This window comes from Oncorhynchus kisutch, linkage group LG21 (assembly GCF_002021735.2).
Source record: "Oncorhynchus kisutch isolate 150728-3 linkage group LG21, Okis_V2, whole genome shotgun sequence".
Taxonomy (NCBI): domain Eukaryota; kingdom Metazoa; phylum Chordata; class Actinopteri; order Salmoniformes; family Salmonidae; genus Oncorhynchus; species Oncorhynchus kisutch.
Window position 1 is genome coordinate 3,854,201 of NC_034194.2, and position 12,983 is coordinate 3,867,183.

A 12,983-nucleotide genomic window follows, 5' to 3' on the forward strand; every position below is an offset into this window, starting at 1 on the left:
ATAAACATTTGGTCGGAACTGTGACAAATATTCTAGACACACTAAAACCAAGCTGTGAAGAAATGTCATTGTTCTACCTAGAATATGAACCCCTTGTGTCCGGCCTTTGTGGTGGGCTTTACTTGTGGGGACTTTGACCCCTTATTCCGGTTGGATGATTCCCACAATCAGGAGGATAATATCCAGGGAGGGAATTCTCCATCTTGGAATATTCAAATCAAATTGATTTATATAGCCCTTCTTACATCAGCTAATATCTCAAAGTGCTGTACAAAAACCCAGCCTAAAACCCCAAACAGCAAGCAATGGAACATGGAGCATCACTTGGAGTATGGAGCTTCACTTTTCTTCAGAGAAGGAGGTGACTGAAAATGTTGTTGCTTGGTGCAATAAATAATTTTACAAAATAAAATGCTTTATACCATTATTACAGAGAATCAGACAAATTATGCTACCCCCTGCAAATTGGTTACTTAGCTTATTCAAGCCTGTCTCAAAATACAACACTACCCCTATAAGACAAAAAAAGTTACTTACCTGACTCGCTTTTCAAACATGACTAGAAATGCACACGTTTTGTACTTTTATAGGAAGCAATTACTCCCGTATTGCTGACTACAAATGATCTATAACTGGGGTAATAACTCACTAACTAGCAAAATATGAATAAAATGTGCACACATGGCTACATGCAGCTCTCGTCTACCTTAAAATCAAACTTTTATCCCATCTGTAAATACGACTACAATTGTTCAATTACAAGCCTAGTTGGTTTAGCAACAGAAAAAGGAAGTAACCTTTCCGTTAGCCATGATTGCTTGAGATAATGAGTGTGCTGGACATGCAGAGATCAGTTTGGATTGGTCTATCATGTCTATAATATTCAGATTTCTGAAAGACGTGGAAACTTTGGGAAAGTTTTAGGGGGAAATTGCAACCCTAGCCCTTAATCCTCAAATCTGGGCACCCCCTAATTCCCCCTGTGTGATTTTCTATTTCAGTATCGTGTCGTTGCTGATCAAAGCCACCAGCAAGTCCAGAGTGAAACGCAGTGGCATCAGTCCCCTCCACCTGGCCGCCGAGTACAATTGGGATGAAGTCCTGGAGGTCCTGATCAAGGCCGGCTACGATGTCAATGCCGTGCTGTCGGAGGAACGCTCCAGGATGTATGAGGACCATCGTAGAACAGCGCTCTACTTCGCCGTCACCAACGGCAACGTGGACACGACCACCATGCTTCTAGAAGCCGGTGCCAACCCAAACCTGGACACATTCAACCCACTACTTGTGGCCATGAGGCAAGGTAGTATCGAATTGGTCACTTTGCTGGTGGAGCACATGGCCAACGTCAATGCCTACATCCCCACTCACCCCACCTCATTCCCGGCCACCGTCATGTTCAGTATGAAGTATCTGTCCATGCTGAAGTATCTGATGGACAACGGTTGCGATGCCCTCTCCTGTTTTAGTTGCACTTACAGCAGTGGTCCACACCCACCCCTTCAGGAGACCTCTGAGAGAGATGGCTACAATACTGATATGCACAGAAATACCGGGGAACCTGTTCAGGTAAATAGAATAGGAGTGAAATGTTTAGTGTGTGCGTGTGTAATATTTTCACATACAGTAGGGTACACTTCTTTAGGGATCCCTTGATAAAGATGAGAATAGAAGACTGTATAAAATGAATACATACTGAGCTCTCTTGTATGCTAAAAAAAAATATATTAATTGTATACTAATGTAATTGCATTTTGTATAACAAGCAATTTAAAAGGATAGCGGTCGTGGTACTGTCGCGGTCGTCGAAAGAAGTAGACCAAAGTGCAGCGTGGAGAGCGTACATTTCTTTTTTTATTTAAAATGTCACCAACAAAACAAGAAATTAAAAAACAACCGTGAAGCTCACAGGGCTATAGTGCCACAAACAAAGATAACTACCCACACTGAAAGGAGGGAAAAAGGGCTACCGAAGTATGATTCCCAATCAGAGACAACGATAGACAGCTGTCCCTGACTGAGAACCATACCCGGCCAAAACATAGAAATAAAGAAACATCGAAAAATTGATCTCTAAGGTCAGGGCGTGACAGTACCCCCCCCCCCCCTCCCAAAGGTGCGGACTCCGGCCACAAAACCTGAACCTATAAGGGTGGGTCTGGGTGGGCATCGATCTGTGGTGGCGGCACTGGTGCGGGACGTAGATCCCGCTCCACCTCTGGCTCACCGAACTTTGGTGGCGCCTCGTCGACAACCCCGGACTGGGGACCCTCTCTGCGGGCCCTGGACTGGGGACCTTCGTTGCGGGCCCAGGACTGGGGACCCTCGATGCTAGGCCCGGACAGGGGAAAGGGGAAACATTTAAAGGGGAAACATTTAAATTCAAAGCATTTAAATTCAAAGCCTAGACCCAGTTTTGTTGTGTGTCTTATTTCTTGTTTCACAATAAAAAAAAATATTGTGTTGTTGTACAAACCCCCCAAAAATACACTTTCATTCCAGGTTGTAAGGCAACAAAATAGGAAAAATGCCAAGGGGGGTGAATACTTTCGCAAGTTATTGTATTTAAATATTAGGACAAGCAATGTCAGAGTGGCATTGACTAAATACAGTAGAATAGAATTCAGTATATACATCGGAGTTGAGTAAAGCAGAATGTAAACGTTATTAAAGTGACTAGTGTTCAATTATTAACGTGTCCAGTGATTCTATGTACAGTGGGGAGAACAAATATTTGATACACTGCCGATTTTGCAGGTTTTCCCACTTACAAAGCATGTAGAGGTCTGTAATTTTTATCAGGGGTACACTTCAACTGTGAGAGACGGAATCTAAAACAAAAATCCAGAAAATCACATTGTATGATTTTTAAGTCATTCATTTGCATTTATTGCATGACATAAGTATTTGATCACCTACCAACCAGTAAGAATTCCGGCTCTCACAGACCTGTTAGTTTTTCTTTAAGAAACCCTCCTGTTCTCCACTCATTACCTGTATAAACTGCACCTGTTTGAACTCGTTACCTGTATAAAAGACACCTGTCCACACACTCAATCAAACTCCAACCTCTCCACAATGGCCAAGACCAGAGAGCCGTGTAAGGACATCAGGGTTAAATTGTAGACCTGCACAAGGCTGGGATGGGCTACAGGACAATAGGCAAGCAGCTTGGTGAGAAGGCAACAACTGTTGGCACAATTATTAGAAAATGGAAGAAGTTCAAGATGACGGTCAATCACCCTCGGTCTGGGGCTCCATGCAAGATCTCACCTTGTGGGGCATCAAAGATCATGAGGAAGGTGAGGGATCAGCCCAGAACTACACGGCAGGACCTGGTCAATGACCTGAAGAGAGCTGGGACCACAGTCTCAAAGAAAACCATTCGTAACACACTACGGCGTCATGGATTCAAATCCTGCAGCTCACGCAAGGTCCTCCTGCTCAAGCCAGCGCATGTCCAGGCCCATCTGAAGTTTGCCAATAACCATCTGGATGATCCAGAGGAGGAATGGGAGAAGTTCATGTGGTCTGATGAGACAAAATAGAGCTTTTTGGTCTAAACTCCACTCGCTGTGTTTGGAGGAAGAAGAAGGATGAGTACAACCCCAAGAACACCATCCCAACCGTGAAGCATGGAGGTGGAAACATCATTCTTTGGGGATGCTTTTCTGCAAAGTGGACAGGACGACTGCACCATATTGAGGGGAGGATGGATGGGGCCATGTATCGCAAGATCTTGGCCAACAACCTCCTTCCCTCAGTAAGAGCATTGAAGATGGGTCGTGGCTCGGTCTTCCAGCATGACAACAACCCGAAACACACAGCCAGGGCAACTAAGGAGTTTCTCCGTAAGAAGCATCTCAAGGTCCTGGAGTGGCCTAGCCAGTCTCCAGACCTGAACCCAATAGAAAGTCTTTGGAGGGAGCTGAAAGTCCATATTGCCCAGCGACAGAATGATCTGGAGAAGGTCTGTATGGAGGAGTTGGCCAAAATCCCTGCTGCAGTGTGTGCAAACCTGGTCAAGAACTACAGGAAACGTATGATATCTGTAATTGCAAACAAAGCTTTCTGTACCACATATTAAGTTCTGCTTTTTTGATGTATCAAATACTTATGTCATGCAATAAAATGCAAATTAATTACTTAAAAATCATACAATTTTAGATTCCGTCTCTCATAGTTGAAGTGTATCTATGATAAATATAACAGACCTCTACATGCTTTGTAAGTAGGGAAACCTGCAATCAGCAGTGTATCATATGCTTGTTCTCCCAACTGTATATAAGGGAGCAGCATCTAAAGCATCTATATCCTTGATGATCTTTTTGGCCTTCCTGTGACATCGGGTGTTTGTAGGTGTACTGGAGGGCAGGCAGTGTGATGCATTGGATAGACGGACCACCCTCTGGAGAGCCCTGCGGTTGCGGGCAGTGCAGTTGCCGTCAGGCGATGATACAGCCCAACAGGATGCTCTAAATTATTCATCTGTAAAAGTTTCTGAGGGTCTTATGGGCCAATCCGAATTTCTTCAGCCTCCTGAGTTTGAAGAGGCGCTGTTGTGCCTTCTTCACCACACTCTCTGTGTGGGTGGACCATTTCAGATTATCATTGATGTGTACGCCGAGAAACTTGAAGCTTTCCACGTTCTCCACTGCTGTATCGTCGATGTGGATAGGGGTGTGCTCCACGTGCTGTTTCCTGAAGTGCCCGATCAGCTCCTTAGTTTTGACGTTGAGAGTGTGGTTATTTTTCTGGCCCCACTCTGCCAGGGCCCTCACTTCCTCCGTGTAGGCTGTTTCGTCATTGTTGGTAATCAAGCCTACTACTGTTGGTGTAAGGTAGAGGGGACATGTTCCTTAATTAACTAGCCTCTCAAAGCACTTCATGATGACAAGTGAGTGCTACGGGGCGATCGTCATTTAACCTGTCTGCTACCAGTGGGACGGTAGCATCCCACCTTGAAAAACAGCAAGTGAAATTGCAGGATGCCAAATTCAAAACAACAGCAACCCCATAATTAAAAGTCCTCCAACATACCAGTATTATACACCATTTTAAAGATAAACTTCTTGTAAATCCAACCACAGTGTCTGATTTCAAAAAGGCTTTACGGCGAAAGCACTCCATCTGATTATGTTAGGTCAGTGCCTTGTCACAGAAAACCAAACAGTCATTTTCCAGAAAAGGAGAGAGCTCACAAAAGACAGATATAGCGATTAAATAAATCACTAACCTTTGATCTTCAGCAAATAGCAATCATAGGACTTCATGTAACACAATAAATGTGTGTTTTGTTCAATAAAGTTAATCTTTATGCCCAAAAACCTCAGTTGAAATTGATGCGTTATGTACAGTAATCATTGTCTCAAACAAACATCCGGTGAAATTTCAGAGAGCCACATCAAATTACAAAAATACTAAGGCACTCCCAGGTCTCCATGTTAGACAATAAATGTTTGTTTTGTTCGATAATGTTTCTCTTTATGTCCAAAAACCTCAGTTTTGTTGGTGCGTTTAGATCAGTAATCCAAAGGTACAATGCGCACTCACAACATCTAGATGAAAAGTTTTTTAAAAGTACATTAAAAGTTTGTAGAAAATGTCAAACGATGTTTAAAATCAATCCTCAGGTTGTTTTTGTCACAAATTATCAATAATATTTCAACCGGACAAAAGCTTCGTCAATAGAAAAGGAGAAACAAGTGGCGCGCTCCCGATCACGAGCTTGGCTTGACCACTCATTGAATGTGCTGTATCTCCCTAAATTTTCAGAGTAAAAGCCTGAAACAATGCTTAAAGACTGGCCACATGTAGAGGAAGCCATAGAGATAGTGCACTGGGTCCTAAGTCTTTGTATGGTGGATAGGCTTTCAATGGAAAAACAGCCTTTCAAAATAATAGTACTTCCTGGTTGGATTTTCCTCAGGTTTCTGCCTGCCATATCAGTTCTGTTATACTCACAGACATTATTTAAACATTTTTGGAAACTTTAGAGTGTTTTCTATCCAAATCTTCCTCCGTGTAGGCTGTCTCGTCATTGTTGGTAATCATGCCTACTACTGTTGGTGTAAGGTAGAGGGGACATGATCCTTAACTAGCCTCTCAAAGCACTTCATGATGACAAGTGAGTGCTACTGGGCGATCGTCATTTAACCTGTCTGCTACCAGTGGGACGGTAGCGTCCCACCTTGAGAATTCTCTTGGGATGTAATACGGCCGTCATTTGATTGAGGTATTGTAGATTGGGTGAACAAAGGGACTTGAGTTTCTGTATGTTATCGCAATCACACCATGAGTAGGTAATCATGAAGCATAGACCCCTGCATTTCTTCTTCCCTGAGTTATTTCTTCCCGTCTGTACGATGAACTGAGTACCCAGCTGGCCGACTGGATGGAGACAGTATATCCCCAGAGAGCCATGATTCCATGAAACAGAGTATGTTACAGTCCCTGATGTCTCTCTGGAAGGAGATCCTCGCTCTGAGCTCGTCTACTTTATTGTCCAGAGACTGAACCTTAGCGAGTGATTTACTTGGAAGCAATGGAGGGTGTGCCAGCCTCCTGAGTCGGACTAGAAGTCCATTCCGAATACCTCTTCTCCAACAGCAGTGACTTCGAGCATCCTCTGGGATAAGTTTAATTGCCTTGGGGGTACGAACAAAGGATCCAATTAGGGAAAATCTTATTCCTGGTTGTAATGCTGGTGAGTTACCGCCGCTCTTATATACAAAATTGTTTCCGGCTGTATGTAATAATACATCAAACATTCTGGGTTAATAAAATAAGAAATAACACACACACACAAAAACTGCAAAATTGCTTAGGAGCTAGAAGCAGAGCTACCATGTCTGTCTGCGCCATCTTACTTTCTATACAGGAACCGAGAGCTCCTTTTTCTTTATTTTCCTGTTGAAGTGTCCTTTGGTAAGGAATGTTTTTTTGGATTTACTATGTAACAATGTTTAACAACACTGTAATCACCAATGTAACTGTCATGATTTTATGTTAGCACATAGGTATTTGGGACACTTCTTACACTTCTTGTTAAGTGGGGACAATTGCTTTTTGTGTTTCCGTCATTAGTTTTGTGAGATAATATCTACTCGGGCAATAAGCCGCTGGGCAGGACCCATCATAGACGTACTCCTGGATTACGTTGGCCAGGTGAAACTCTGCTCCAGACTCACTGAACACCTAGATAGCTTCAAGAACTGGGAAGTCATCAAGGAGAAAGCAAGTGAGTGTCCCCGGCTTCCAAACAGACGCACATATGCATACATACTGTAGATATACACCTACACAATTCCACATATTACACAACAGAAGGTAGCATTTGGTGTAGGGGTACAGTATGTGTGGTTGATAACTAGGGTTCAATACCAGCATGTTACAGTGGTGCCGCGACCTGAATCCCAGAGCTAATGTCTAGCCAGCAGCTAGAGGGTTGCTTCTCTGAACCTCATTTAGTATGTAGACTCAAGCAAGGCTGTTTCTCCTAGTGCAGCCTGCCCTGCCTGTCTCCCAGACTCTGACCAGCAGCCTATCCTCCTTATTTATGTTCAGAAAACAAATTGGAAGGCCAGAATTGTGGGGGGATAGCACTAATCATGTTTATGCAACTTAATAGTCACCCTTAGAATACTTCCAGAGCCAATTATGTTCCCCCATGATGAAAGGGGGTTAATGAATGAAAAGGTTTGGGAAGCACTGATCAACCGAATGGTTAGCACAAATCATGGGCAACCCCATGATTTGGCCTATTTGTTTATAGTCAGTATGCTGCATCAGTTAGGCACAGCTGATAATGCTTATTGCTAAATAACACACCAGCCTAATAATATGGACCAGTATGTTGTTCGGCTCATTTCTGGAGGATAAAATGATTTTTTTAGACAGTGTCAGCATCATTTAAAAAAAAATCATTTTGGAGTACAAAAGTCGTTCAGTTCAGTTCAGTGGTTGGGGATACAGTGTCATCGGAAAGTATTCGGACCCCTGGACTTTTGCCACATTTTGTTAGATTACAGCCTTATTCTAAAATTGATTAATGAGGGGGGGAAATTTACACACAAAACCCTAAAATGACAAAGCACAAACATGTTTGTTTCTTTTTTGCTAATTTATAAATAAAAAAAATAACTGTAATATCAGATTGACAGAATTATTCAAATCCTTAACTCAGCACTTTATTGCAGCTCCATTGACAGTCTCAAGTGTTCTTGGGTATGAAGTTACAAACCTGGCACACCTGTATTGGGGAGTTTCTCCCATTCTTCTCAGCAGATCCTCTCAAGCTGTCAGGTTGGATGGGGAGCATTGCTGCACAGTTACTTTCAGGTCTCTCCAGAGAAGTTCAATTGGGTTGAAGTCCGGGTGGCTGGGCCACTCTGGCTGGGCCACTCAAGAACATTCAGAGACTTGTCCCGAAGCCACTCCTGCGTTGTCTTGGCTATGTTATTAGGGTCGTTGTCCTGTTGGTAGGTCAACCTTCGCCCCCAGTTTGAGGTTTTCGTCAAGGATCTCTCTGTACTTTGCTCCGTTCACCTTTGCCTCAGTCCTGACTATTCTGCCAGTCCTAGCCTCTGAAAAACAACCCCACAGCATGATGCTGCCACCACCATGCTTCACTGTAGGGATGTGCCAGGGTACCTCAAGATGTGATGCTTAGCAATCAAGCCAAAGAGTTCAATCTTGGTTTCATCAGACCAGAGAATCTTGTTTGTCATGGTCTGAGAGTCTTTTAGGTGCCTTTTGGTCAACTCAAAGCGGGCTGTCATGTGCCTTTTACTGAGGAGTGGCTTCCGTCTGGCCACTCGACCATAAAGGCCTTTTGGTGGAGTGCTGCTGAGATGGTTGTCCTTCTGGAAAGTTATCCCATCTTCGCAGAGGAACTCTGGAGCTCTGTCAGAGTGACCATCGGATTCTTGGTCACCTCCCTGACCAAGTCCCTTCTCCCCCTGATTGCTCAGTTTGGCCCAGCTGCCAGCTCTAGGAAGAGTCTTGGTGGTTCCAAACTTCTTCCATTTAAGAATGATGGAGGCCACTGTGTTCTTGGGGACATTCAATGCTGCAGACATTTTTTTGGTACCCTTTCCCAGATCTGTGCCTCGACACAATCCTGTCTCAGAGCTCTACTGACAATTCCTTTGTCCTCATGGCTTGGTTTTTGCTCTGACTTACACTGTCAACTGTAGGACCTAATATAGACAGGTGTGCGCCTTTCCAAATCATGCCCAATAAATGTAATTTACCACAGGTGGACGCCAAGTTGTAGAAACATCTCAAGGATGATCAATGAAAACAGGATGCACCTGAGGTCAATTTCTACTCTAATAGCAAATGGTCTGAATATGTAAATAAGGTATTTCTGTTTTTAATACATTTGCAAAAATATCTCAACATGTTTTCGCTTTGTCGCTATGGGATATTGTGTGTAGATTGCTAAGGTGTTTTTTATTTAATCCATTTTAAAATAAGGCTGTAATGTAACAAAATGTGGACATACTCATGGGGTCTGAATACTTTCCCGAAGACCCAATTATCAGGAATGTTTTGATATGTTTTCCCTACCAGAAACAAGCATTTCACAGTTATTTATTTGTTTATATATATTAAATCTCCAGGGGGAGCATGTCCCCTGACCCCCCGTGGAAGGGTGTTGACCCCCCCTAATATGCAACACAAAGTTACGCCCTTGGCTGTTGGGGTTACTGCTGTGATGAGGGGGGGATGTCATGTACGCACACACACAATGCACTGCCCAAACGGGCACTTATTTGGAGTGACTTGTGCACATGTTATATGTACATATATGTATACAAACATGTACAACCCCATATATGTTGTCATTGTCTTCCAGCGCCACCACGTCCACTGATGCAGCTGTGCAGGCTGAAGATCCGCCAGAAAGTTGGGATCCACAGACTGAGGTGCATCAACAAACTGCCCCTCCCACAACAACTGATCAAGTACCTCAACCATGAAGAGTGCAACCAAGAACAGTTTGGTGAATACTAATGTGTAAAATCATAGTCAAAGTAAGAGACAACAGAGGGAATACAGCACAAAATCGCTTCACATGTTCATTGTTTTTAGTGTGATATTTGAGCAATAATATAGAGTAGAGTGCGTTGAACCTAGAGTTCACAATTAAACTTTAAGACCAGACTAAGGTAGACTTACCAAAGTCGGTAAGTGTGTGTGCTTGCACTTCACTTCAGACAAACTCCTCATGAGGGTGCCAAATGACTTCACAGAGGATGGATCCATGAATGAAGTTCTTTTGACACCACCATTCCTCTTGCCCTCTAGCATTGGACTGAACTACTACTGTACCACATAACCCAACCTAGTGCATTATTCATGCAATGTACTGTCCATGTTATGATGGCTCACATTTTACAACATATAATAATCTACAATGTTGTCTCTTGGATTGTTGTTCAATTACATTATGACCATTAATTGGATTGTGAATTATCACAAACATCCATATGGTAGAGGCAGCTGTTTTAGTCTTGAAATAGGTCTATAAACAAGCTATTATTTATCCATGACTGAACTGCATTGGTCAGTATTAAAAACATAGTATGTAATTGCAAAACCTGTCAAGGCAATGGAAACCTGTCAAGGCCTTTTCTGTAGAATTCATCACTTGATCTGTAAGACGTGTGGGAATCTGGTTCCACTTCTAGCACAGTGGTCCACTCTGTCCAAACTGAGGAATGCCACAGAAGATGGCTTTGTTAGACTGAGGTGCTATCTTTAGCTCACAGCTCACTTGAACTGTGTAGTGAAAACTCAAAAGCAGAGAGAAGGTGGATCTTTTGAGAAGTATTTCTTACTCTAACCTAAGAAAATATGCTATTTAAAAAATATACATGCATTTTGATTTATTGTTTGTAAATCCTGCTCTGTGATTTTCCCCAGTGAATTTTGCAGATGGTTACAGGCTACATTGATATGACATTGCTGCTGTTTGGTGTTACTTGAGTGTAAAAAATATATTTTCAAAGTTCACATTTATATGTATGGACTGTTATGTGCAACCTCCTTATTAGGCGGCACTAAAAGTAAATGTAGAGATTATCATTATTTGAATGACAAGTCATCTTTGAGCTATAATCCATCTATGATGATGCTGCAATTAGCCTTACTCTTCATACACCAAATGATTGTTGTTTGACTGCACCTGTTTCCCATTTTCCTAAAATGAAAATTACACCACTTTTCAGCGTCATTTAGCACAGTTTCTACATTCTGAAGATTAACCCTTGTGTGGGTTAACATTTTCAATGTTTACTAAAAGAAAAATGATAGAATTAATACATTTTCAACCTGAGACTCAATGGCTTTGGCTCATTTTCTGTGAAGAACACATTGTCATTGAGTGCACACTGCATCCCCCTACACATTTATATTACATATGTGGTGTTCGGGTCCACTGGACCTGAGGGTAATAAAAGTGTGCGTGTAGGTGGAAACAAGTAAACATTTTACAAAATGGTTTACTGCGTGCCTTCACTCTGTATACCTCCTCCCTGGGCCTGCTGTTTCTAAATAGCATCCAGAACTTGTCTGCCTCCCGCATTTCTTGCACTCTTTACTACTTTGTAGTGTGTGAAACTACACAATGTCTTGCGAGAACCTGCACAATGTTATTACAATATATTATTTCGATACATTGTAAAAATGTATTTTCCCACACTATCCCAGCCAGGAACAAATTGGGGGAGGGACACAAAACATAAATAGCATTGCATGTGTGGCTCAGAGGGCCTTACAAATAGTGTGGAAGGAGCGTTTTCTACTTTGGAAGATGATGAATTTTCAGAATAGGAGGATCATGTCTCTGTCAATTCATAGTCTGACAGTGTGATGGAAGAATAGGATGAGATTGACCCTCAGCACCCCCAGGACCAGCCCATCAGCAGCCCGCCCCAGGACCAGCCTGTCAGCAACCAGCTCATCAGCAGCCTGCAGGAGGAGAAATATGAATGTCAAACATTTTTGAATTTGAATGGTCTTCTTACCCTAGGAAGGCTGCCAATGTGGCTGCCAATGTGAAAGGACTGGTCACACTTGTAGCACAGCTAGTCTTTCATTCATAACCTGTCATTGTATATTTATTTGGATTGAAAACATCTACGATCAGGAATACGACTTTCCCGAAGCGGATCCTATGGCCGCACCGCCCAGGGCATTTGAACGTATCCCAGAGGCCGACCCAAAACAACGCCGGAGAAGAAGAGGAAGATGGAGCGGTCTTGTGGTCAGACTTCAGAGGTGCGCACACCACCCACCGCTTCTGAGTATATTACTCACTGATGTCCAGTCCCTAGATAAGAAGGTCGACGAAATTAGGGCAAGGGTTGCTTTCCAGAGAGACATCATGGATTGTAACATACTCTGTTTCACGGAAATATGTCTCTCTCAGAATATGCTATCAGAGTCGGTAAAGCCACCTAGATTCTCGGTGCTGATCGTGGACTTCAGGAGACAGAAGAGGGAGCACGCCCCCTTTCACATTGATGGGACCGCAGTGGAGACTGTGGATAGCTTCAAGTTCCTCGATGTACACATCACTGACAATCTAAAATGGTCCACCCACAGAGTTAGTGTGGTGAAGAATGCGTGACAGTGCCTGTTCAACCTCAGGAGGCTGAATAAATGAATTGTCGTTGCCCCTAAGACCCTCACAGGTGCACCATTGAGAGCATCCTGTCAGGCTGTATCACCGCCTGGTAACGCCACTGCGCCGTCCGCAACTGCAGGGCTCTCCAGAGGGTGGTGCAGTCAGCCAAACGCATCACCAGGAGCACACTGCCTGCCCTTCAGGACATCTACAGCACACGGTGTCAAAGGAAAGCCAAGAAGATCATCAAGGACCTTTGTCACCCGAGGCACAGGCCGTTAACCCCGCTCTCATCCAAAAGACAAGATCAGTGATTCAAAGCTGAGACCGAGACAAGATGGCGCCG

The 12,983-nt window shown here is 43.3% G+C and overlaps 1 protein-coding gene across 3 annotated transcripts in view; it reads left to right on the plus strand.

The window, feature by feature from the left end:
* Window positions 1–11,351, plus strand: part of LOC109866530 (ankyrin repeat and SOCS box protein 2) — a 30,570-nt gene extending 19,219 nt beyond the window's left edge. For all 3 annotated transcript variants that reach the window (XM_020455241.2, XM_020455242.2, XM_031800820.1), the window contains exons 8-10: window positions 1,002–1,569; window positions 7,087–7,240; window positions 9,863–11,351. In XM_020455241.2, coding sequence (XP_020310830.1) covers window positions 1,002–1,569; window positions 7,087–7,240; window positions 9,863–10,020 — 880 coding nt within the window. In that variant the 3' untranslated portion in view covers window positions 10,021–11,351. The remainder of the gene's footprint in view (window positions 1–1,001; window positions 1,570–7,086; window positions 7,241–9,862) is intronic.
* The last annotated feature ends 1,632 nt before the right edge of the window (window positions 11,352–12,983 follow it).